The 25101-nt window shown below is 54.8% G+C and overlaps 1 protein-coding gene across 1 annotated transcript; it reads left to right on the top strand.

The window, feature by feature from the left end:
• Positions 1–100: 100 nt before the first annotated feature.
• Prr12 (proline rich 12) lies at positions 101–25101 on the top strand. Its single transcript, XM_005336681.5, has 14 exons — positions 101–663; positions 2179–2291; positions 3289–3450; positions 3535–6845; positions 7305–7971; positions 9384–9856; positions 16601–16717; positions 16962–17095; positions 17379–17851; positions 20998–21123; positions 21246–21343; positions 23548–23694; positions 23786–23881; positions 24112–25101. Exons 1-14 carry the CDS (start codon positions 578–580, stop codon positions 24256–24258), a joined length of 6150 nt encoding a protein of 2049 aa, XP_005336738.2. The 5' UTR covers positions 101–577; the 3' UTR covers positions 24259–25101.

Genomic DNA, 25101 nt, shown 5'->3' with positions numbered 1-25101 from the left:
GCTCAGTCTCTCCCTCTCTCTCTTTTTTTTTTTTTTTGCATTTGCACGGGATTGTGGGAGGAAGCGGAGCGCAGCCAGACACCCCGCCGCCCGCCCCCCTTCCCCTCCCCCCTCCCCCAGCCGCCTTGTGCAAAGATGGCTGCACCGTGAGCGCAGAGGAGGAGGAGGCGGCGGCGGCGGCGGCGAGAGAGCGAGCACCCAGCGCCTGCACCCACCCTGGGGCCGCCCGGGACGCCCCCTCCCGAGCGTGCTCCCCCTCTTCTCTCTTGCAAGCGCCGGGGCAAAGGCGGAGACAGCGGGGTCCCTCCCCCCCTTTCCCTCCTCCAGGGGGAACCCCCCTTCCCCCCTTCTTGGCTGAGCGGCTGCACCCTCTCCCTTGCCCGCCCCTCGGTCCCTGCCCCCTCCCTCCCCCGCCCGGGGCCTTCCCGGGCCTTCGGCGGCTGCAAAGAAAAAAAGAGAGCGAGAGAAAAGGGGGAAAAAAAAAGCAGCGGAGGGAGCGGCGGCGGAGGAGAGCGCGCGCGCGCCCCCTCCTTTCCCCCTCCCTCCCCCTCCCCCCAATTTCCACCGCGGCCAATTCATGGACAGGAACTACCCCAGCGCCGGCTTCGGGGACCCGCTCGGCGCCGGGGCGGGATGGAGTTACGAGAGGTCAGCGAAAGCTAGGTAAGGAGCTGAGGGTGGCCTGGAGAAAGGGGCCAAGGGGTGGGGGCCGGCCCGGCCAGGCCCGCCCGGCGACGCGTGCATTGCAAACTCCCCTCTGGCTTGCGAGGGAGCGGCCTTCTTCGGTTTGTAACAACGTCGCCGCCCCAGTTTGCAAATTGCAAACTCCGCTAAAGCCAGCTCTGGCTTGCAAAGGGAGAAATGCAGCGGGAAAATAGGGGTGCAAAACAATTTCAGATGGGAAGGCCTTCAGAAGGTGGGAGGGACTGGCGAAGCAAGGCCTGGGCTTCCCCCCATCCTTGGATTCCCAGCTTGCTGACCCCTCCCCCCCTGGCGCCCCTGGCTCTGCTCTTGCAAAGGTGGAAGGAAAGGAGAATTAAAACGCAGACCTGGGGGTCACGCACCCCCTCCTAGGTCCTATTGTTCCGGGATTGAGTGAGGCTGAACCACTCGGGCCCTCCCCCCAAGAAATTCCGCGCGCAGAGTGGGCATGGGGCCCCGCCCCCTTCTTAAGCTAGGGTTCTGTGTGTGTAGGGGGGGGTCTGGTACTTGGGACACGCCCCCTTTAACTCCCCACCCCCAGAGGCAGAGAATCCTAGTTGATGGCCATGAGTGTGTTTGCCTTCTTGAGTCTCGGCCGCAGATAGGGGGCCATTGCATGCACAGTAGAATGTTTGCCTGGTGTATGTTTGTGTGTGGGAACATGAGTCCTGAGAGTGCGTGGCTGGCAGTGTGTTCACCTGTGAATCTCTCCCTTTCCTGCTGCTTTTCAGTGTTGTACCCTCACTCTTCACCTGTCCGGAACCCTTCCTCCCCATACCTGGGTTTCCCAGTGTGTCAGAATTTCTCCTGTGTGACTCCTCCGTCTGAACCTTTTCTTCCCCATTTGCCCACATACCTGGCTTTGCATGGGCCCATGCATTTGAACCTTAACCCCTGAGGATGGACGGTATTCGTGTTCACACTTGTACCTGGTACTTTCTCCGTTCCTGTCCCCTCCCCACCCCCAACTCCTGCCTTATTGAGAACAGTCTACCTCCGCTCCCGACTTGGTTTGCAAAACCCCATGAAGTTCAGGGGCTATGCCATTCCAGTGAAGTTGTCCATGTGCACCTCTGCAGTTGGCTCCACTGTCTGTGTTACCTTCACACTTTGTGTGTGTGTGTGTGTGTATGTGTGTGTAGCAGGAGGTCTTGGCAGAAGGAATACACCTTTTATATTCAACTCAGGAAGCTTCCTCCGACTTGCACTCTCTTCTCTTGTTTGTCTCTGTGTGCCTGCCTGTGGAAATGTGAGACTATCCGGGCTTTATTTATTGAGGATCGAGAGTGAGGGCCATTTTTGTGAGTCTTTAATTGGCAGCCCAGTTTCCCTGTCTTCTTCCTTTAGAGCCCAGGGTTCCTTGGGATAACCCCCTCATCAGCTGGAAGGTTCCCCCAAACTCCCCGGGGATTTCCTGAGCTCCCTTCTCAGAAGGCAGCTTGGGAGGACATTCTGACATTTCCCCCTTCTCCTCAGCTTGGTCTATGGCAGCTCCAGGACCTCGCACCCCGAGACGGACATCTTACACCGCCAGGCCTATGCGGCCCCCCACCCACTGCAAAGCTATGCCACCAACCACCACCCGGCAGGTACGGCCCCATCCCGCCCGGCTTAGCCTGGCCCTCCCTCGGAGACAGCTGGTTGGCTGCTGAAAGTTCCGCCCATCCTAATTGGCCGTGCCCTGTGTCGTGGCCCTCCCCTTGCTGGCTCTCCTCTGATTGGTTGAGTGTGAGGCTGCTGGTTGCTGCTTAATTTCACGCCGGATTCGTTTGCCCTGTCTCTCTGGTCCCGCCCCTTTTGCTCAATTGGCCGGGTCTTTTCAGCCCCCAAATCCCACCTTCTCTTCCAGGCTTTTCGGCCTCTCTCTAGCTTACCCCAACCCTCTCCCTCAGGGTTCATCCCATTAGCTCCCTTGCCCTCTGAATTCTTCCTGATTTTCTTTCCTGATTGCCTCCAATTATTTGCCTCTCCCTCTTTTTACTTAGATTTGCCCACTGCTTATACTCCCCCTTTGGCCTTGCCTCCCACGGTTCTGATTAGCTTTCTTGCTTTGATCCTGACATATCCCCCCTCCTTTCCCCATATGTACCAGCAAAGAGACTGTGCGTCCACTTTGACCTCTGACCTTCCTGATCGGCTCCTTCCTGCTCTTCCTCCCCATCTGTTTTTTCCCTGGATCCTGCTACCTTGACTTAACCCCTTTTCACTTTTTTTTTTTTAGATCTTTCTGTGACTCCTGTTGTCTGTATTCTCTCCTTCCTTACTCGAATTGCCCACATCTTCTGCCCGCACCCCCTTACTGAGGATTCTGCCCTTTCATCCTGGTCTCCTTCACTTTGGGATTTTTTCTACTCTTTTAAAACTATTGCTTCCCACCTGGGCTCTCTGCGCTTGCTTGGATTGCACCTGTTCCTCCTTTACTTTCTCTTTTTCCCTCCCTTTGGCCATCTCAACTTCATTTTGCCTTTTTGTCCTCTTTGGACTTGCCCCACCCATTTCCCTAACTCCACTTAGTTTGGCTATTTGTCTTCCTTGACCCCGCCTGGCCTCCCACTTGCCTGACTCTGCCCTCCTATCCCTGGCCAGGCCTCTCTGGACTCTTCGACACTGGCCTCCACCATGCAGGCTCAGCAGGGCCCGACGCCTCCGTCATGAACCTCATTTCCGCCCTGGAGTCCCGGGGCCCCCAGCCAGGCCCCTCTGCCTCCTCTCTCCTCTCCCAGTTCCGTAGTCCTTCCTGGCAAACAGGTAAGCGCAGTGCTGCCCCTGGAGGGTTAGGGTGGGGCTAGCTTGTGGTCTGCTCTGACCTCCCGTCTTCTCCATCATCCCTAGCCATGCACACACCAGGCCCCACGGAACTCTTCATCTCGGGTGCCCTACCGGCTTCCAGCACCTTTCCGTCCTCCTCTGCCCTGTCTGCCTACCAGCACCCAGCTTCCTTCGGCAGCCGTCCCTTTCCAGTACCCTCGTCCCTCAGCCTCCAGGACCCCCCATTCAGTCCTCCTGCTAATGGGCTCCTGTCCCCTCATGATGTGCTGCACCTGAAGCCTTCACAGGCACCCACGGTACCCTCCTCGTTGGGCTTTGAGCGCCTGGCAGGAGGCGGCGTTCTGGGGCCTGCTGGCCTTGGCCCGGCCCAGACTCCCCCTTACCGCCCTGGACCCCCAGATCCACCCCCACCTCCCCGCCACCTCCCCACTCAGTTCAATCTACTGGCTTCTTCTTCCGCTGCTGCCGCTGCTGCCGAACAGTCCTCCCCCCAGCTCTACAACTTCTCGGGTGCTGCCCCAGGCCCACCGCCCCCTGAGCGGGCCCTGCCCCGCCAGGACACCGTCATAAAGCACTACCAGCGGCCAGCCAGTGCCCAGCCCCCACCACCTCCGCCACCAGCCCATGCCCTCCAGCACTACCTGAGCTGTGGGGGCAGCTACCCCTCCATGGGCCACCGGGCTAACTTGGCCTGCAGCCCCTTGGGCGGTGGGGAGCCCTCCCCGGGCTCTGGTGAACCCAGCAAGGCTGGTCCCAGTGGAGCCACGGCTGGAACGTCAGGTCGAGCCACGGGCCCTGAGGCAGCTGGGGGTGGTGGGGCCGGAGGTGGTGGTGGAGGTTATCGCCCCATCATTCAGTCGCCGGGTTATAAGACAGGCAAAGGTGGTTATGGAGCAGCTGCTGGGGGTGCCACCAGACCCCCACCACCTCGCTCTACTGCCACACCCAAGTGTCAGAGCCTGGGTGGTCCGGCAGCAGCCTATGCCACGGGGAAGACCTCTGGGGCAGGTGGGGCTGGGGGCCAGGCCTATTCTCCTGGTCAGCCCCAAGGGCTCCTGGGACCACAGGCCTATGGGCAGGGGTTTGGAGGGGGTCAAGCACAGGACTTGAGCAAAGGACCCAGCTACTCAGGGGGTCCCCCACAGCCTCCTGGTGGCCCACCACCTCCTGGTCTAGCCACATGTCAGAGCTACTCTCCAGATCAGCTGCAGGGGCAGCTCTATGGGGTGCAGGGAGAGCCTTACCCAGGCCCAGCTGCCCACTCCCAAGGGCTGCCCACAGCCAGCCCCTCGCTCAGCTACAGTACTGGCCATTCCCCGGCACTCTCGGGCCATGGAGGTGGCTGGGGACCCGGCTCCCTGGGAGGTGGTGGGGAGGCCAGCCCGTCCCACATCATCCGTCCTCTTCAGTCACCACCAGCTACTGGCCGCCCGCCTGGAGTCGGCTCTCCAGGAGCCCCTGGCAAATACCTGAGCTCAGTCTTGGCCTCTGCCCCGTTCCTGGCGCCCCCAGGAGCTGGTAACTATGCAGCTGGAGCAGGTGGCTACAAGGGCAAGGGTGATGGCTCTGAGCTGCTGGCAGGCCCTGGTGGGCCTCCAGCTGAGCGCACTGAGGATGAGGAATTCCTTATCCAGCACCTCCTGCAGGCACCCAGCCCACCTCGGACCTCGGGGGCAGATGGCTTAGTGGGCGAGGATGGGGCACCAGATGCCTCCAAGGGACTTGGGGGTAGTGGCGGGGCCGGGGGAACGCCAGGCACACCCTATGAGTTGGCCAAGGAAGACCCCCAGAGGTACCACTTGCAGAGTGTTATTCGAACCAGTGCCAGCCTGGATGAAGGTGCCACGGCAGCCCTGGAGTTGGGCCTGGGGAGGCTGAAAGAGAAGAAGAAAGGGCCAGAACGGGCTGGCGAGACCCCTGAGGGACTGGCCACCTCAGTTGTCCACTATGGGGCAGGTGCCAAGGAGCTGGGGGCCTTCTTACAGAAAAGTCCACCACCCCCACCTCCCACTGCCCAGCCCGCCCAGCCCAACCCCCATGGCCTCCTTCTGGAGGCTGGAGGCCCTGACCTCCCGCTGGTGCTGCCTCCACCTCCACCACAATTGCTCCCTTCTGTCCTCAGCCATGCCCCTAGCCCCTCTCCTAGCGCCCCCAAAGTCGGTGTCCACCTTCTTGAGCCAAGCACCCGTGATGGGGCACCCCAGCCGCCACCGCCCCCGCCTCCACCACCCATGCCCCTCCAGCTCGAGGCCCACCTCCGCAGCCATGGCCTGGAGCCTGCAGCCCCCAGCCCCCGTCTCCGACCAGAGGAAAGCCTAGAACCTCCAGGTGCCATGCAAGAATTGCTTGGGGCTCTGGAGCCACTGCCCCCAGGGCCTGGTGACACCGGCGTGGGCCCACCTAACTCTGAGGGCAAGGATCCTGCGGGTGCCTACCGAAGCCCCAGCCCACAAGGCACCAAGGCCCCACGCTTCGTACCGCTCACCTCCATCTGCTTCCCTGACTCCTTGCTCCAGGACGAGGAGCGCAGCTTCTTCCCCACCATGGAGGAGATGTTTGGCGGAGGGGCGGCAGATGACTATGGCAAGGCTGGGCAGCCAGAGGACGAGGGTGATCCCAAGGCTGGTGCTGGCCCACCTCCAGGCCCCCCTGCCTATGACCCCTATGGGCCCTACTGCCCTGGCCGGGCATCTGGAGCTGGGCCTGAGACGCCGGGCCTGGGCCTGGACCCCAACAAGCCACCGGAGCTGCCCTCCACGGTCAACGCTGAGCCGCTGGGCCTGATCCAGAGTGGGCCGCACCAGGCGCCACCCCCACCCCCGCCTCCCCCTCCACCGCCTCCACCACCTGCCTCGGAGCCCAAGGGTGGCCTCACCTCGCCCATCTTCTGCTCAACCAAGCCAAAGAAGCTGCTCAAGACGTCCTCCTTCCACCTGCTGCGACGCCGCGACCCACCCTTCCAGACGCCCAAGAAGCTGTACGCCCAGGAGTACGAGTTTGAGGCCGACGAGGACAAGGCCGATGTGCCTGCGGACATTCGCCTCAATCCCCGGCGCCTGCCTGACCTGGTTTCCAGCTGTCGCTCCCGGCCAGCCCTGTCACCCCTGGGTGACATCGACTTCTGCCCACCTAACCCAGGCCCTGATGGCCCCCGGCGCCGAGGCCGCAAGCCCACCAAGGCGAAGCGCGATGGTCCTCCCCGGCCCCGGGGAAGGCCCCGGATCCGCCCACTGGAGGTCCCCACCACCACTGGGCCAGCCTCAGCCTCCACACCTAGTGATGGGGCCAAGAAACCCCGGGGCAGGGGCCGTGGCAGGGGCAGAAAAGCTGAGGAGGGCGGGGGCACCCGGCTGGAGCCCCTGAAGCCACTTAAGGTGAGGGGAACTTAGTCTTGTGGGGGCTGAGGATGGGATGTGTGAGTCGGAGAGATAGGGAAGGGCTGGGGTCATGTTATTGATCTAGGCACGAGGGACATAGGTCAGGCTGAGGAATGTGATTCCCGTATTGCAGCAGTGGTGAAACCCAAGAATGACGCGTGGTCTAGCAGAAATGGGCGATTGGGGCTTGGGTTCTTGACAGTGAAGGATGAGCAGTCCAGCATCCTACATCCTGTTCTTGTGGGAAGAGCATGTGGGTACCTGAGCTGCCTGGTAGCAAGGAGAGATCAGTGAGTGTTTGGAGGGAAGAACTGCAGCCCCAGGCTTGAGAAGGGTCTTCAGGGCTCAGTGCTAGCCCCCCGCAGGCTGAGTCTGGAAGTTGGATTTCTGGTCCTGAGGTGAGGGGGCTGGGGCCAGGACCCCTGGGCTCTGACTTCCCACTGTCCCCATGTCTAGATCAAGTTGTCTGTGCCCAAGGCTGGTGAAGGGCTGGGAGCCTCGTCGGGCGATGCCATGTCGGGTGTGGACCACAACAGCCTGGACTCCAGCCTGACCCGGGAGAAGATCGAGGCCAAGATCAAAGAGGTAGAGGAGAAGCAGCCGGAGATGAAGTCAGGCTTCATGGCCTCCTTCCTGGACTTCCTCAAGTCAGGCAAGCGCCACCCGCCACTGTACCAAGCAGGCCTGACACCCCCGCTCAGTCCCCCCAAGAGTGTGCCACCTTCTGTGCCAGCCCGAGGCCTGCAGCCCCAGCCGCCCGCTGCACCCACTGTGCCACACCCGCCACCTGCTGGCGCCTTCGGGCTGGGGGGTGCGCTGGAGGCTGCGGAGAGTGAGGGGCTGGGGCTGGGCTGCCCTTCGCCCTGCAAGCGGCTGGACGAGGAGCTGAAGCGGAACCTTGAGACGCTGCCCTCTTTCTCCTCGGATGAGGAAGACTCCGTGGCCAAGAACCGGGACCTACAGGAGAGCATCTCGTCAGCCATCTCTGCCCTTGATGATCCACCCCTTGCTGGGCCTAAGGACACTTCTACCCCAGAGGGGCCGCCCTTGACCACTGCATCTGCAGTCCCAGGGCCACCCCCTCTCCCCGGGCTCCCCAGTACCAACAGCAATGGCACACCTGGTGAGCTCCAAGAAGGTCGTCTGGGGGTGGAGCAGGTGTTCTAGGTTATTATGGTCACCAGATAACAGTTGTTCAGGTTATAGACTGTTTAAGGGGTTTCACTGTAGGTGGTGTAGGACGTAGCAGTGGTATTGTGCTTGGAGGTGCTAAGTGGACTAATGGGTCCCAATCCAGGCCCTGGAGAGTGCTGGGGTCGGGGCAGGTTATAAATTATGGGCACAGGTTTTGAAGCTAGTGGGGAACATGGGGCTTGAGAGGATCTCTGAAGAGCAGTGATGTGCAGTAAGGGACAGCAGGGCGTGTGGAGCAGAGGGACTTGGAGACAGGTAGGTCTCATGGGCATAGGGTTCTGTCTGGGGTAAGCTATAAACAGAAACTACAGGACTTTAGTGGGAACAGAGGCATGAGAGGGGGGCATTAAAGGGGCTTGAAGGGTCAGGAGTGTCAGGGAATCGAGAGGTTTGTGGAGGGGGGCTTGTAGAAAGATGGGGAGTAGAATGAGAGGGTGAGGCAGAACACAAGTGTCTGGGGAAACATGGGAAGTACCAGAGAGTTCTAAGCAGAGGGAAAATATCAAGGTCTGGAGAGCCTTGGAAGGGCTGAGAAGGCCACAGCTGAGGGCACAGCATTGAAGAAGTGGCAGTTTTAGGGGTTGGAAACTCCTCAGAGTTAGGAACTGTTAAAACACCTGTGGGGCTCAAAGAAATAGCATCAGGAAGGAAGATCAATGTCGGTCCCCCGGTTGGGCAATACCCTGGGGAAGACAGGGAAGGGCCCAGTGAATGACAAGACCCAGAGATTGGCTTCAGAGAAGGACCAGGCACAGTGGCACACGCCTGTAATCCCATGACTCGGAGGCTGAGGCAGGAGGATGGCAGAGTCCGAGGCCAGCCTGTCTCAAAATAAGTAAAAAAGACTGGGATAGAGCACCCCTGGACTCAATCCCCAGTACTAGGCGGGGGCAGAAACCTGGGTATTGTGATGTAGGCCTTTAATCCCAGTGGCTCAGGAGGCTGAGGCAGGAGGATCCTGAGTTCAAAGCCAGCCTCAGAAACTTAGCAAGGCCCTAAGCAACTCAGCAAGATCCTGTCTCAAAATAAAATATAACAAAAAGGGCTGGGGAATGTGGCTAAGTGGTTAAGTACCCCTGGGTTCAATCCCTGGTATCGAAGAAAAAAAGCCAGACAAAGGCTTGGAGGACTCGAGATGATGGAGGACTGAAAAAGGCCGCAGGGACGGGAGCCTAACTTCCAGGGCTCTGTGTAGCTACTGGAACTGGGAAAGGGTCCCCCTTCTGCTGGTGTGGCAGAGGGCTTCTGGGAGCCTTAGTCCTATTAGTGCATGAAGGAATGTTTAAGAGAAGCCTCAGAGACAGTGAATGGCATCCAGAGCTGATGTCCTTCTCTCCCCAGAACCCCCGTTGCTGGAGGAGAAACCCCCACCCTCGCCGCCTCCTGCCCCAGCACCTCAGCCTCAGCCTCCACCACCCCCACCACCGCCTCCGCCAGCACCAGCCCTGCCCTCACCACCCCCACTGGTGGCCCCTGTGGCCAGCTCGCCACCTCCAACGCAGCCACCCCCTCCACCAGCCCTGCCCTCGCCACCACCACCACCACCACCGCCGCCGCCTCCGCCACCACCAGCCCCGCCGGTTGCTGCCCCGCCGGTTGCTCCCCCGCCAGTTGCCCCTCCCGAGGAACCTGCTGCCCCGTCCCCCGAGGACCCCGAGCCACCAGACGCTCGGCCCCTGCACCTGGCCAAGAAGCAGGAGACGGCAGCTGTGTGTGGGGAGACTGACGAGGAGGCTGGCGAGAGCGGTGGGGAGGGCATCTTCAGGGAGCGGGACGAGTTTGTCATCCGAGCTGAGGACATCCCTTCACTCAAGGTGAGTCCCGGCCCCCCAAAACTGGGCCTGACGGATTTGGTCATTTGGAGTATTCACAGAGCACCTGCTGGGTGACAGCCTCATCTCAGGGACTGCAGGTGTAGTTAAGGCTGAGACAGACTTGCCAGGGCCCCCTCGAATTCCTGGTCTCCCTAGAGGTGGACAGCATGTTCTGGGGGCGCCATGGTGCCCCCGAGAGGGTACTAGTGTATGTGTACGTGTTTCCAAAAACCAAGATTTAAAACAATTGCTAATGCTTATCCCAGTGTGCAGTGGGTGCTGGGGGCGCAGAGAGGAGCAAAGGCTCTGCTCTTGGGGCCTTAGAATATAGCAGGAGGAGCGGAGAGGATGCTATTCATGGTCCCTGATGCTTCTCTTGTCCTTAAACACCCCCTCCTGCGCACATGTGAGCAACCTGACATACGACCCATCAAAGGAACAGCTGTTGGTTTGGAGTGCGCGCTGTGCATCAGGCGGGATCTGAGGTGCTTGTGGAGACCCACCCTTCGCCACTCCAGTTACTCTAGAGCAGGGGTTGGCTACCTGGGGGCCTAATCCAGCCTGCTGCCTGTTTTTACAAATAAAGTTTTATTGGCACACGCTCACGTCTGTTCACTGACATGTCATCTCTGGCTGTTTTCCCCGTATGGTGGCAGCGTAGAGCTGGTCCACAAAGCCAAAAATATTTTCTTTTTGCATTGTTACCGAAAAGGTTGCAGACTTTGCTGTGTATGGTTTGTGGGCATGTAGAGCTGGATCAGAGGATTTACATGATAGGTGCCAGATGAGGGTGGTGATGTTGAGGCCAATGTAGTGCTTGCTTTGCACAGGGCATGAGAAGGAACCCTAGCTCAGTAGGTCAGTGGGCTGCCTTCACCCTTATGGTGGCACCAAAGAACAAGGCCATTCTCATCAGTCACCGTCCTTGGGTGTGTATCCTCAATGGAGCAGCATCAGTGTTTGGTCCTTGACGTGTTGTTTTGTTGAATTGAGTTTGGGTGTTGGTTCTTCCCAAACACAGATGGAAAGATTATGGTGTGAAGTAATTATAAGAATAAGAACTATTACTGCATTTTCTTCGTGAGTGTTTTGTGAGGTGAGCTGAACCTTTTTTTTTTTTTTTTTTTTAGATGTTCGACTTATTTTATTCCTTTATTTATATGCAGTGCTGAGAATTGAACCCAGGGCCTCAGGCATGTTAGGCAAGTGCTCTACCACACAGCCCCAACCCCAGCCCTGAAGCTATTTTTATTCTATATTATGGTTGATCTGTTTTATTGAGGGAAAAGTACTCGCTTCCAGCGTCACCTTCTGGCCTGTCCCATTTCCACTCTGCTTTCTGCCCCCAACTCCCACCCTGTCAGTCCCAGGGATCATATCCTTCCATCTGTATTCTATCTCCAGCATAATGTTGACACATTTGTAAGAGATGTACAAGTTATAAAGGAAAATGCTTTAAGGAGTGCCCGTGGCCCCACCCCCACTACCAGAACATTCTCTATGCCTCCAGTCTCAGGCGTCCCTCCTTGGCCCATCTTCCCATGTGCCCAGGCTTGTTCTTAGTGCTCTGTGTATATTATCTCAATTTGTTATCACAGTTTCTGAGACTGACAGACAGGTGAGGAAGACTTGAAACAAGCAGCAGCCATAGGAAAGCCACCAACTCTTTTACTTTTTATTTATTTATTTTTTTTTAGTGCTAGGGATGGAAGCCAGGGGCACTAAACCACGGAGCCACATCTCCAGTGCTTTTTTGTATTTTATTAGAGTCATGGTCCCGCTGTATTGCTGAGGGTCTTGCTAAGTTTCCGAGGCCGGCTTTGAACTCCTGATCCTCCTGCCTCAGCCTCCTGAGTCCCTGAGATTCCTGCTGTGCGCTGCTGTGCTGGGCCATGTTTTATCTTCCTAATTGTTCTTCCTTATAGAGACTGTTATCCTCATATTTTCAAAGGAGGAAATTGAAGATCAGACAGGTCAAGTCCTTCCTACTAAGGGTTACTATTCCCATTTTATAGGAAAGGCAGCCGAGGCTCAGAGAGACAAAGTAGCTTCCCAGGTGGATTTTGCAGCTGGAGAGCCACACCCAGCCTTGCCAGCCCAGGAGCCCCCGCACTCAGCCCCAGCTGTGCACCTGGTCTGTTCTGGTCAAAAGGTGGTAACAGTGGCCAGGGGGGTGTCATAGCTGGCCCTGGGCCTGATGAGCGTGACCCTGGGGTGAGGCTCACACCATCCCCATTTCACAGATGAGGAAGCTCACCAACACACAGTGGGAGTCTCTCCGCTGGCAGGTGCCTACATGGGATTGGGGCCAGGGCCATCTGACACCACTTCCCAGCTGGTGTGGAGCAGGGGAAGGGGCCAGGCGAGGACTCAGATGCTTAAAATACAACTGGAGTGTGCATTGTGGTGGGGGGCACAGAGCCACAAGCCTGAGCCCTGTGGCAGGCACCCGGGTTCATGCCTGGCCCTGGAGACGGGGCCAGCTGGCAGCGTGTTTAGGATCCCAACTTTGCTGTTGACCTGACTTGAAAGAATCTCAGCCACTTCCCAGCTGGGCTCCTGTCCATCTTCCTGAGCCTCAGTTTCCTCATCATGGCCAATCACGTCAGCACCTCTCTCATGCTTTTTAGGGACCAGAGGATCAGGGCTTGCCATTCTCCGACAGTGGGTGACCTGCCAGGGTGTTTTGAATGTTTGCTGTTACTCCCCTTGGGGACCCTGGGCAGGCCTGAGTGGGGCTTGGCAAGTGTTTCCTGTGAAGGGCCAGATGACATTGCAGGCTTCTCAGGCCACATACAGCCTTTGCGATGGCCTCTGTGACGTTCTTCTTTGTGACTCTCTGCTGTGGCTGTTGGTGGTGGTTTTTACAGTCCTTTAAAATAGTAAAAACCACTCTGAATAGCTCCGTGGTGAGAGAGCTCTCCTGGACTCTGGCTGCAGTTCCCCAGTACCACAAAAACATGAAAACAAAGCTTGTTTCAGAACAACAACCCAAGAGAAGAATCTTGGGAACCGTGTATGTGATTTTAAACTTTCTTATCCCCACACTTACAAAAAAATAAAAACAGTCAAAATTAGCCACAGGAATATATATTTACTTAACCTAAATATCTAAAATATCATTTCAAACTGTAATTGACACAGAAACTTTTAGGGGAGGGGTGGTATTGGGGATGGAACTCAGGACCTTGTGCTGTTTGACAAGTGCTCTACCACTAAGCAATATCCTCAGACCCCAGCAACTTGATTAATGACATTTTAATATGATTAAATGAGGTATTAAGGCAAAAATAAGCTGGGTGTGGTGGCACAAGCCTGTAATCTCAGCAACTCTTGGGAGGCTGAGGCAGGAAGATTACAAGTTCAAAGCCAGCCTCAGCTAAGCAACTCAGTGAGACCCTATCTCTAAATAAAATACAAAATCGGGCTGGGGGTGTAGCTCAGTGCTTAAGCACTTCTAGATTCAATCTCCAGTATCTATCAATCAATCATTCAATAAAATAGCTAAGTTGATTTACTTTCTTTTTTTGTGTACTGGGTCCATTTCATGCTTGTAGAACATCATCATTTTTTCCAGGGCTGAAAAGCTGTGTAGGGGGCGGGGCTGTTGGAAGACAGTAGGCTAGTCGGCTCTATGTCAGTGTCTCTTCTGTAGAATGGGAATGATGTTAATACTAGTGCTTGGGAATGTTTTGAAGATGAAGCAGAATGCAATACTCCAAGGATGTAAAATGGAGAAGGGTGTGAGCCATCCTAGAGGTAGCAAGTAACCTGTGCAAAGTCCCTGTGCTATCGGGAAGCATGGCATGTTTGTGATGTGCAAGCATCAAGTGGCTGGATCGTGAGTGCTGAGTCTGCGGAGGGGCCGGATCCTGTAGGACTCACGGTATTGTGTTTAGATTGATGGTCGTTGTTGAAGCCTTAGCTTCTCCTGCTAGTGCCCCTGGACAGCAGGGAGGTAGAGAGGTGACTGGAGAGGTATCAGGCTGAGATGGCCATCTGTCCATAGCTGTGTCCTGTAATTCCTGTGATTGACTTCCCTGTTGATGGGATGTTGTAGCTTTATTTTTTTTTCCCCCTTCAAGACGAGTCTGACTGTGTTGCCCAGGGTAGCCTCAAACCCCAGGGTTCAAGCAGTCCTCCTGCTTCAGCCTCCAGAGTAGCTGGAACTACAGGCATACCACCAGACCAGCTAAGCTTTCTTTTTAATAGGGTGTCTGGAGGGGCTGGGGATATAGCTCAGTTGGTAGAGTGCTTGCTGTGCATGTACGAAGCCCTGGGTTCGATCCCCAACACCACAAAAAAAAAAAAAAAAAAGGAAAAGAAAAAGAAATGGGTGCTTTTAGCTCCTGGCTTAATTTATCATAGCTCAGATTCTCAAGAAAGAATCTGATTGGTCCTGCTCAGTATCTGGGGCCAAGATAGGGTTAGTGACCTGCCCATCTGTTGACTGCCCCTGGTCAGATCCCCAATCAGCTGTGGCTTCCATTGTGCAGGGTTGTGGACAGGGCAGCTTCCCTAGTGACTGAAAGTGGGTGTGGCCAGTGTTATGATTGACATGATGAGAGACTGGAAGGGAGGGGCTTGGTACTGACTGGCCTTGATTGGGGAATGGGCAAAGATGATGCCAGGGTATGGTCTGATGGCCAGGTGGGGTCCTGGGAGGAAGAGCAATGTGGGGAAAGACAGCCTTGTCCACTGTGGTGAACTGAGGGGACCCACCTCAGCTAGTCATCAGATTTCTCAGAGGATGCAGATAGGGAGAGGGTGGAGCCTGAACAGGAGGTATTCCCCCTAGCTCTGATGGCTTCCTAGAAGATTCTTGAGAACTAGAACAGGAAGTGTCATGAATATGATACTTAAGTCTGGGACTTATCTGCTGAGCTTTAAAGGGTTGGGATAGCCTGTTGGGCAAGGTGCAGGAGAAGGGAGAAGACACTGAGGTAAACTCTTTTGCCAGGCTAAGGGATCTGTATTTGGGGGCCCTACACAGCTTTCCAGCAAGACAGGATGCGGTTCTTCATCTTTGAGCCTCTGACCTGGCCCCTGAGGTCACTGAAAGGGAGGAATAGGAACCCTGTGGTATTCTGGAAAAAAGGATTTGGTTAGGGTGCCTGTATTCCTGTCTCTTTGGCCTCAGCCCTGTAAGAGACGCCAGCCTTTCTGAACCTCCTATCATCAGATTATTAGTCGCACCCCCGTTGTTTTACTTTTCGTGTATGTGTGTGTATATGTATGTATTTAATTTGAATCACTAGTATTGTTCAATCAAATCAATCTTTCTCTCTCTCTCTCTCTTTCTGTCTTCATAAACCCTTCTTTGCACTCCTGGCTAATGATCCAAGAGTCAAAAAATTGAGAATTGAGAGTGTGAAAGCAAATTGCCCAAAACTAAGCATAGATAGCCATTACCTGGCATTCAGGACCCCACACTGGAGCTGGTACCCATGGCAGACATCACTAATAGATCCTAGCACTTGCTACTGGTGAATGTGAAGCTCAAGGCAGCCATGACTAATCAAATGTAGTATCATCTGAATTTTGTTGATCACTTGACTTGGATTCTTTGCATGTAGAGATTGCCCTTCTACTGGGTTATCATAATGCCCAGGGTGCATTTCCTGCTCTGTTCTTATTCTTACTTGTATTATTAGTCGTTTTTTTCTAGACCAAGCCCTTGCAGGAGATATGTTCCTTCCAGGGACTCACATAGGCGTCACCTCTTCCAGGGAACATTCTTGGATTCAGATTAATTTGAGGCCCTTCCTCCAGGGTCTGCCATGTTGGGGAAATCGGCATTAGCACATTTTACTGCGTGTGCCTCCTCTACTGTTCCCTTGGATGCCCAGGGTCAGATGCTTAGTCTGACCCACATCCTTTGGCACTGGGCAGGGGGTCTGAGTGTTTGTGTGGGGCAGAGAACAGGCAGGACAGAAGGGGAGCCCTTCTATTCCTGTGTTCTCCCTGTTGTGGATGGGTGGATGAAGTGGGCTCAGTAATTTGTCAGCTGTTTTTTCTTGGCATATTCCGCAGACCACCCTGTTTTGTTTATTTGCTTGTCTCTGTGTCAATGAAGGACCCACAGAAGGCTTTGTTGGTATCTTAGTCCCTTCAGGCTACTGTACCAAAATGCCCTAGACTAGATGGCTTATAAACTACAAATTGATTTCTCACAGTTCTGGATGCTGGAAGTCTGAGGTCAAGGTGCCAGCATCTTTGGTGTGGTGGCTTCTTGGTTCCTTGCTGTGTTTAGAAGCAAAGCTGCTTCTAAAGGCCCCAAACCCTAACATTACCACAGTGGTGATGAGGTATCCGTGTGTGAATCTGGGGGGACATGAGGATTCAGTTCATGACGGAGGGTCTCATTCATTGCTGAAACTCTGTTACCAGCTAGGGTTTGTGTCTGTCCAATGGTGGGTGGATGCTCAGGGCTTGTCAGTACTTTAAGTCACACAGGAAGCTTTGTACTCTCATACCGGAAAGCTAGAATAACTCAAGTCCTTTGGCAAAAGAATAAACAGCCTGATCAGGAATTATCAGCTGGGCAGTGGGAAATCAGGGCCAGATTTGAGTGCAGCCCAGGGCTGGGGGCCTCGTGGGGCCAAGGGCTACTTGTCAGTAGGTGGTTTGTGCTTGAGGACTCTACTTTTCTTTAAGGGGATAGTGAGGGAGGCCAGCGGGCATGGATGGGAACAAGAGGTATGGGAGCAGGGGCTGACCCTGCCTGTCTCCCCTCCCTTTCAGCTGGCACTGCAGACAGGGCGTGAGCCCCCACCCATCTGGAGAGTCCAGAAGGCGCTTCTGCAGAAATTCACTCCGGAGATCAAGGACGGCCAGAGGCAGTTTTGTGCTACCAGCAATGTAAGCCTGCAGAGAGGAATAAGGACTTGTGGGCCCCAGGGGAATGCCTGTTACCAAAATCCCCCTCATGCTCCACTCTGACCCAACCTGGCTCTGAGGTGCATCTGGAAGGAAGTCTTCAGCTCCCGGCAGGCTGCAGACAGCTGGCTGCCTTGGTGTCCCTGGGCAGGGTGGGAGGGAGCCTGGGTGGCGGCTGCCTGGCTAGTGTAGACAGACTTTGTCATGTGCCTCTTTCCCTCCTTAGTATTTGGGGTATTTTGGTGATGCGAAAAACCGGTACCAGCGCCTCTATGTAAAGTTTCTGGAAAATGTCAACAAGAAGGATTACGTGAGGGTGTGTGCGCGGAAACCCTGGCACCGGCCCCCGGTGCCAGTCAGGTACTTACAGTGGGCAACAGAGGCAGGTGGCAGGCAGCTCCCATGTGCCTGGAGATGGAGCACTTGAGAGAGGGAAATAGGGGCAGGGGGTGGAGACAGAGGGAGGAGACAGATCCAGGGAGTGGGGTATGGAGAGCCATATGGGGAGACAGGCAGAGAGGGCTCAGAGACCCAGCATGAGGGGAGGTGGCATTTGGAGAGCCGTGGTCCAGGTGGGGATTTCCAAGGAGAATTGGGGTTTCTTGGGGGCTGCCGACTCCAGTCCTTCTCTGAACTCTTCCAGGCGCTCCGGGCAGGCCAAGGGCCCTGCATCGGCAGGGGGCAGCTCTGCACCTCCGACCAAGACCCCAGCACCACCTCCCAAACCTGAGACCCCTGAGAAGACGACATCCGAGAAGCCCCCAGAGCAGATGCCTGAGTCAGCTGTGCCCGAGTCCCCCGCCCCTGAGAAGCCGTCCCCACCACGACCCGTGGAGAAGGAGAAGGAGAAGGAGAGGGTGACGCGAGGGGAGCGGCCATCGCGAGGCGAGCGGGCCACTGGTGGGCGACAGGCACGGCCAGAGCGGAGCCTCGCCACAGGACAGCCTACCACCTCCCGGCTGCCCAAGGCACGGCCCACCAAGGTGAAGGCCGAGCCACCCCCTAAGAAGAGGAAGAAGTGGCTGAAGGAGGCCGTGGGCAACGCCTCGGCGGGTGGGGGCCCACCAGGCAGCTCCTCCGACTCGGAGTCATCCCCGGGAGCTCCTAGCGAGGACGGTGAGGCCCCCAGCGGCTGCAGGCCCAGGGAGTGGTGCGGGCAAGGGCCTCAGGCCTTCAGGAGGAGGCAGGGCTGAGCGTTGACCAGAGGCCTCCAGGTAGCCTCAGCCAGACGGGAACAGTAATAAACCACAGATGAGGCAAAGCCAGCCACCCCGGGCCTCCCAGCTGCACGAGCGGCTGTTCTCTGAGAACACGCCTCACGTTACCTGCTTCCCATCGACAGCTGCCCTGAGAGGTGGATGCTGTGGGCCCCAATGCAGACGAGGAATGTGAGGCACCAAAAGGGTGCGCGCCGCCTGGATTGGGTCCTACCCGAGTTGCATGCAGATGGCAGTGCCCCAGGCTGGGTTCCTTGACACAAAAGTGCTCCTTTGGCTCAGTGTAGGCAGATCCCCGGGGCTGAGGAGGACATGGGACCAGCCTCTATCCTGGGGCTCAGAGATGATGGTGTTTCCTGTGACTCACTGGGTGACCCTAAGGAAGGGGCATAACCTCTTTGTGCCTTGGCGATGTTGCCTATAAAATGGGTTAATCAATAGAGCCTGAAGAAGAATGCTTGCCCAGAGGAGGCACCTGATGGGAGCCCCATGTCTGCCTGGTGCACCACTGTGTTCCTAGGGCTTAGAAGTCTGGTTCACGATGACAGTAGCGACAACCGTACTAACATGCGGGGTAGGGGTGAGTGGGGGGGGGTGTACGTATGTATATATACGTAAAGTAAAAGTAACAGCTTAGTGGTACTGAATGCTCAGTGCACTCAGGGTTCCCCTGGAGCGATTACAGGTCGGCTTTATTTTTTATCTTTACATAAAACCTGTTGAGATAGGTACTTTCTAATTATCTTCATTTTACTGCTTGTGAGGCGGAGGCAGAAGGATTGCAAGTTCCAGGTCAGCCTCAGCAACTTAATGAGACCTAATCTCAAAAAATAAAAAGGGCTGGGGCTCTAGCTCAGTGGTAGAGTGCCCTTGTGTTCAGTCCCCAGTACTGGGGGAAAAATAATTCATTTTAAAGCTGAGGATATTGAAGCACTGAGAGGTTACATGACTTACCCAAGGCCACACACTGTTAGATGTACTGCAGAGGTAGTTGTTATCAACAGAGGCTAGAAATACAGCAGGTTGAGTAAAGAGACGTAGAATTCCCTTCCACGAAAGCCCTGATATAGCAGAAGGTTCATGGAAAATAAAAACCTCCTTCTCAAGGTTGTTTGGCCCTTTCCCACAACTTTGCATTAAGCTAAGGCCCTGATTTTTCCCCGTGGCAGCCCCAAACCTCCCCCAAACCCTTAGATTCTCTGAGTTCGTTCTCCTGGTTTCTTTCTGTCTGTACTTGCCTCAAACCCATGATCAGAGGTGGCCCAGCAGTCCTGCAAGTGAAGTCCTGCCAGTAGGAAGGGGCACTAGGGCATGGGAATGGCTTGGCCTTTTAAACAACTGCCAGGTCTGGGTGTAGTTAGCACTGTCATTTCACATCCTATTGGCAAGAGTGGGGTCATGTGACCACATGAAGCTGCCAGAAGGAGCCTGGGAGATGTAGTTTCTTAGCTTGGTAGACTGTTCCACTAAGAAATCAGTGGTCTTTCCTTCTCTTGACTCTAAATTTTCTTTTCTATTTTTTAATTTGTGAGGAGGATATGTTGGGAATTGACTTTACCACCACACTGCATTCCCATTTTTGAAATTTCCAGACAAGTTCTTGCTCCGTTGCTGAGGATCTCACTAAGTTGCTGATGATGGCCTCAAACTTGGGATCCTTCTGCCTCAGCCTCCCAGGTTGCTGGCATTACAGGCGTGCACCACTGTGCCCTACTTCATTCTGTCTTTTCTTTAAAAAGCAGGTCCATCGATCCGATTCAAACACTGTGTCAATCCCCTTGGTTCTTATTGAATACCTCTGACTTGACCGTTCCCACAACTTTGCATTAAGCTCAAGCCCTGTTTTTTTCCCCTTGGCAATCCTACATACCTCCCCAAAACCCTTAGATCCTCTGAGTTCCTTGTCCTGGTTTCCCTGTGGTAGGGACAGCCAAGCTACGCAGTCGCAGTCACAAGGCTAGATCATTCTGGAAGCCAACTTCACCTCTTAACCACTGCTCACCCTCACAGTTGGACAGTCTGCAGCCCGCTCCTTTTGCTGTGACTGACCCTAATCTCCATTCATTCCCGCAGCCCCAGCCCAGTTTAGCCTCATTTCCCACCCTGGCCTTGATGCCAGCTTGATCTCTGAATCCTGTCTCCACAGTCCAGCTTGACCACTGTCCTTTTGTGTGGTCTACTGGGCTAGATTGCAGCTTCAGTCCCCATGGGGCCTCAGACGGGATTTTCTTTCTTTTTTTAATTTTTTTTTTACACAATACCTTATTTTATTTATTTTTATGTGGTGCTGAGGATCAAACCCAGCGCCTTGCACGTGCTAGATGAGTGCTCTACTATTGAGCCACAAACCCAGCCCCATCAGAGGGGATTTTCTATATGTATTGCTATTCCTCCTCTGCTCACAGGTCTCTGTGGCTCCCTAGTACCTACCAGAAGAAGCCTTTGCCCTTTCTGCCTCATGTTGGAGAACTGTGGTGTGGCCTGCACTCACCTGTGCAGGCTCCATACCTGTTGCCTCCCTCAGTCTTGGGCCTTACGATGTGATCTCTCTGACTCGATTCACTGTTTTAGAAACCAGCTTGGCTGTTTCTTTAGGCTTAATTGAAGCCACACTGAAAATGCTTTTGCTTGTCCCTCAAGACTCAGCTCTTGGGCAGGCATGGTGGCTTACACCTATAATCTCAGCAACTCAAGAGGCTGAGGCAGGAGGACTGCAAGTGTGAGGCCAATCTCTTCAATTTAGCAAGACCCTGGCTTAAAATAAAAGGACTAGGGATGTAGTGCAGTGGTAAAGCACCCCTGGGTTCATTCCCCAGTACCAAAAAACCAAAATAACAGAAAAATCCCTTCAACACTCATGTGATGATGAAGCCTTGCTGCCTACCCAGGCGGGGTGTAAAGCTCCTCTGAGCTCCTTGTGGTGCCTCTGATTCCACCAGCAGACTTGGATTGCTCTCCTGATCCTCAGTGTTGAGAGTAGTATTTGCCACACAGATGGCATCAGGCAAAGGTGGACTAGTGAGCCTACATCCCATTTTCCCCCAGAGCGGGCTATACCGGGGCGTCTACTGAAGACTCGGGCGATGCGCGAGATGTACCGGAGCTACGTGGAGATGTTGGTGAGCACAGCCCTCGACCCGGACATGATCCAGGCCCTGGAAGACACGCATGGTGAGCTGGGTCTGACGGAGGAGGGCTGGGGCCTGGACTCCTATCTGAGGGAGGAGGCAATCTGGGGACCCCAGCCCCTTTGCACTGGGCTGTGGCTCTCTTGACACCACCTCGTCTTACAGACGAGCTGTACCTGCCACCCATGCGGAAGATCGACGGCCTCCTGAATGAGCACAAGAAAAAAGTCCTGAAGCGGCTGTCACTGAGCCCCGCCCTGCAGGTGCCTAGGGCCCCACGTAGGGGGTATTTGCAGCCCAGGGGGCAGGCATGGAGGAGACCTGTGGGGGGACTATTAGAAGGGAATCTCTTCCCTGGGCTTAGCTGGGAGAAAAGCTGAGGGCAGGACTATCAGAAGAGGTACCTGGATTCCAAGCAGGCCTGGAGGCCGGATAGAGGTGGGCTGGAGGCCTTGGAGTGTGCGGGGTTGGGAATCTCAGCAGAGCACAGTAAGGGAGGATGAGCTCAGAAACACGGCCTGCATCCAAGGCTGGCGCTAGAGCAGCTGATCCCTGGGCTTCTCTAACCATCATGCAGGCGCTCAGAATTCTAGGCTTCACTGTGCGGTAATTTCCCTTCCGGAGTGGCCTCAGGTGCATTAGGGTAGCTCTGAGAACGCCGAGATCCAGGGTTAGTCCCTCTCTGAGGATTCCCGGTGGGGTGTTAGTCTGGCACTAAGAATATTAGGTTGAGTCCAGAGTTCTGGGATAGAATGTTAATCTGGCTTTAAAAATCTTGGGACAGTGTCTGTGTGACTCTGAGAATTCTGGAGTGGAATGTTAGGCTGACTTGGAGATATACAATGGGATGTTAGTCTGACTCAGAAAATGGGATAAAGAGTTGGTCTGGTCCTGAGATTTGTGGGTAGGATGTTCATTTTGCTCAGGATTCTGGATGGTACATTAGGATGACAGTGAATTTGGGAATGAGTATATTAAGAATTTTATATGGTAAATCCCAGTGGCGCAGGAGGCTGAGGCAGGAGGTCCATGAGTTCAAAGCTAGCCTCAGCAACTTAGGCCCCAGGCAACTCAGCGAGACCTTGTCTCTAAATAATAAAAGAGGATAGGGGATATGGCTCAGTAGTTAAGCACCCTTGGGTTCAATTCCTGGTACAAATAATAATAATAATATTAATAATAATAATAATAATAATAATTTTATATGTTAAATTATCAGTGCTGGGTTTGAAAATTCTCAGATGAGTGTTAGGTAGCTTGGAGAATTAGATTTTGACAATTTTATAGGATGTTAGTCTAGACTATGAATTTTAAGGTTCACTGTTACTCTGGTAGTGAGTATTCTGGGTGGTGTGTTATGCTTGGCTCATGCTATAGTTGCATCCCAATAAACCTAGCTAAAATTGGAAATCTCGTAAGTCGAAAATGAATTTAATTACCTCACCTTCTGAACTCCCAGCTGAGCAACACAGCAAGCTATGTGGTTTCGGCTGTTTCATGTCATAGTTCTAGTGACTGACTGAGAGCTGCGGCTCACTATCCCTGCCTAGCATCTCTAGAAAGGATCAGACCACATAATGCTACCCTGGGAAAGCATCCAAATGCAGATCCAGAGTTGAGTTTCTACTGAGTGTCTATTGTTTTCATACCACTGTAATCTGAAAAAGATCATAAGTCCAAACATCACAAGTTGGGATCTGTCTATACAGAGTATTAGGATAGGTCTGAGAATGATGTGGTGGAACGTTAGCCTGGTTTTAGAATTCGGGGATTCAGCCAGGTGCAGTGGTACATGTCTGCAATCCCAGCGACTCGGGAGGCTGAGGCAGGAGAATGTTGAGTTTAAAGCCAGCCTCCGCAACTTAGGCCATGAGCAACTTAGTAAGACCCTATCTCAAAATAAAAAATAAAAAAGGCTAGGGATGTGGCTCAGTGGTTAAGTGCCCCTGGGTTCAGTCCCCAGTAACAAAAGAAAAAAAAATTGAGATAGGGTCTTGCTCAAACTTGTCAAGCCACCATGCCTGGCTCCTACACCAAATTCAGAATCAGTTTAAAACTCCGGAGAACTCAGGGATAGTTGTAGGCTGGTGATGGGAAATTGGGGTGAAACATTAGGGTGACCTTGAGAATCCTTGGATTTGATCTTAGTTTGCCTCTGATGCTTCTGGGTAGGATATTCGTCTGGTTCTGAGAATCCTAGAATAGATGGTAAAGCTGTTGCTAAGAATTCTGGGTAGAACTTGGTACCTCTGAATTTCTGGGCTGGGCCAGAAATCACAGTGTGAGCGTCACTGGACAGGCCCAGGCATTTCTGTCCTTTGAAGAGACTCAGACCCTGGCATGTGTCTTTCAGTCTATAGTCTAGGGGAAACTGAGGCACTGAATGACTGGGGATCTGAGACCTGGGTGTTGGGTTGGGTATGTAGATCTAGAGAGGTGGCCCACTGACCCCCTTGGCTTCCCACAGGATGCCCTGCACACGTTCCCACAGCTGCAAGTAGAGCAGAGTGGGGAGGGCTCCCCCGAGGAAGGGGCGGTGCGACTGCGGCCTGCTGGGGAACCCTACAACCGCAAGACGCTCAGCAAGCTCAAGAGGAGTGTGGTCCGAGCCCAGGTGGGGACTCAGGCTGGAAGGGGGCTGGGTGGGTGGGGAGCCAGTGCAGAGCAGACCAGAGGGTCTGAGGCTTCTCTACCCCTCCATCCAGGAGTTCAAGGTTGAACTGGAGAAATCGGGATACTACACACTCTACCATTCACTCCACCACTATAAATACCACACCTTCCTGCGCTGCCGAGACCAGGTGAGCCTCTTCCCCACAGCACCTGTCACCCTGGGAGTCCCACATTCGTGACCTCCTCTCTGGACCCAGGAGGCCAGACCCCAGCCCTCCTCACTCAGACCCACAGGACCTGAGTCCCCAAGTCCCATTTGTCTTGGGCTTAAGAATCCAGCTGCCAGCCCCTCCTCTTTAGAACACTGATACTGAGACCCCAGCCCCTCCCTCCCAGCTTCGTGTTTAACCCCCTGCAGACCCTGGCCATCGAGGGCGGCGCAGAGGACCTGGGCCAGGAGGAGGTGGTCCAGCAGTGCATGCGGAACCAGCCATGGCTGGAGCAGCTCTTTGACTCCTTCAGTGATCTGCTGGCCCAAGCACAGGCCCACAGCCGCTGCGGGTGACCCCACCCCACTTGGGGGGGCACCTCCTCCATGAACCGAGAATTGGGACAGAACTGTGTCCTCAGGAGCTAACCCCTGGGCTCCGTTGCTGCCAGGATGGGGGGGTCGCTGGTCAGGGTGTGTCCATGCTGCCCCCCCCCCCCCCCCCCCGCAGGGTTCAGAGTTTGACTACCCCCTCTCCCGAGCCCTCTCTACTCCCTCCCCATTCCTCCCACTGTTCGGTGTACAGAGAAATTATTTATATATATGTATAAATGTCTATTTAGTAACGGTTTCCCTCCCCCCTGTCCCAATCCCCTGCCTCCATGGCCATAGCCCTGCCCCCTCCACCTTGTACATAATGTATAGGAAAAGTCTATGTATGGTTGAGGGGGGGCGGGGTGGCTTCAGAGAGCTGGGGGAACCCCTCCCTCCCAAGCCCCCCATATAGGCCAAGATCTTTGCTAAAGGCCATCCCTCCCCAGGGCATTCAGCGACGGGTGGGAGGGGGAAAACGCATCTTGTTAATTATTTTTAATCTTATTTATTGTACATACCTGGGGCAGGGTGGGGCTGGGGAGGTGGAGGGGGGGAGAATGTCCCCACCCTCTACCCCTCCCACTCCTTTTCTACAGCAATTTGTCTGTGTCTGTCCCCCACCCACAGCCCCCTCCCATTGTCGTCTGGATGTGGTTCTATTTTTTAATGGGTCCCTCTTCCCTTCCTCTGCCCTCTCTGTCCTGGCCTCCCTCCCCTCCCCCACCATCCCTAGTCTCTTGCTCTTTCTTGGGCTTCTGTACAACTCACCTTGTATACACTGTGTACACACAACCAGCCAAACAAAACCCAACGGCAAACACTTTA

Source organism: Ictidomys tridecemlineatus, chromosome 15 (genome assembly GCF_052094955.1).
Source record: "Ictidomys tridecemlineatus isolate mIctTri1 chromosome 15, mIctTri1.hap1, whole genome shotgun sequence".
Taxonomy (NCBI): Eukaryota; Metazoa; Chordata; class Mammalia; order Rodentia; family Sciuridae; genus Ictidomys; species Ictidomys tridecemlineatus.
Note: the sequence above shows the minus strand (reverse complement) of the source record. Positions and strands in the feature narration are given on the sequence as shown.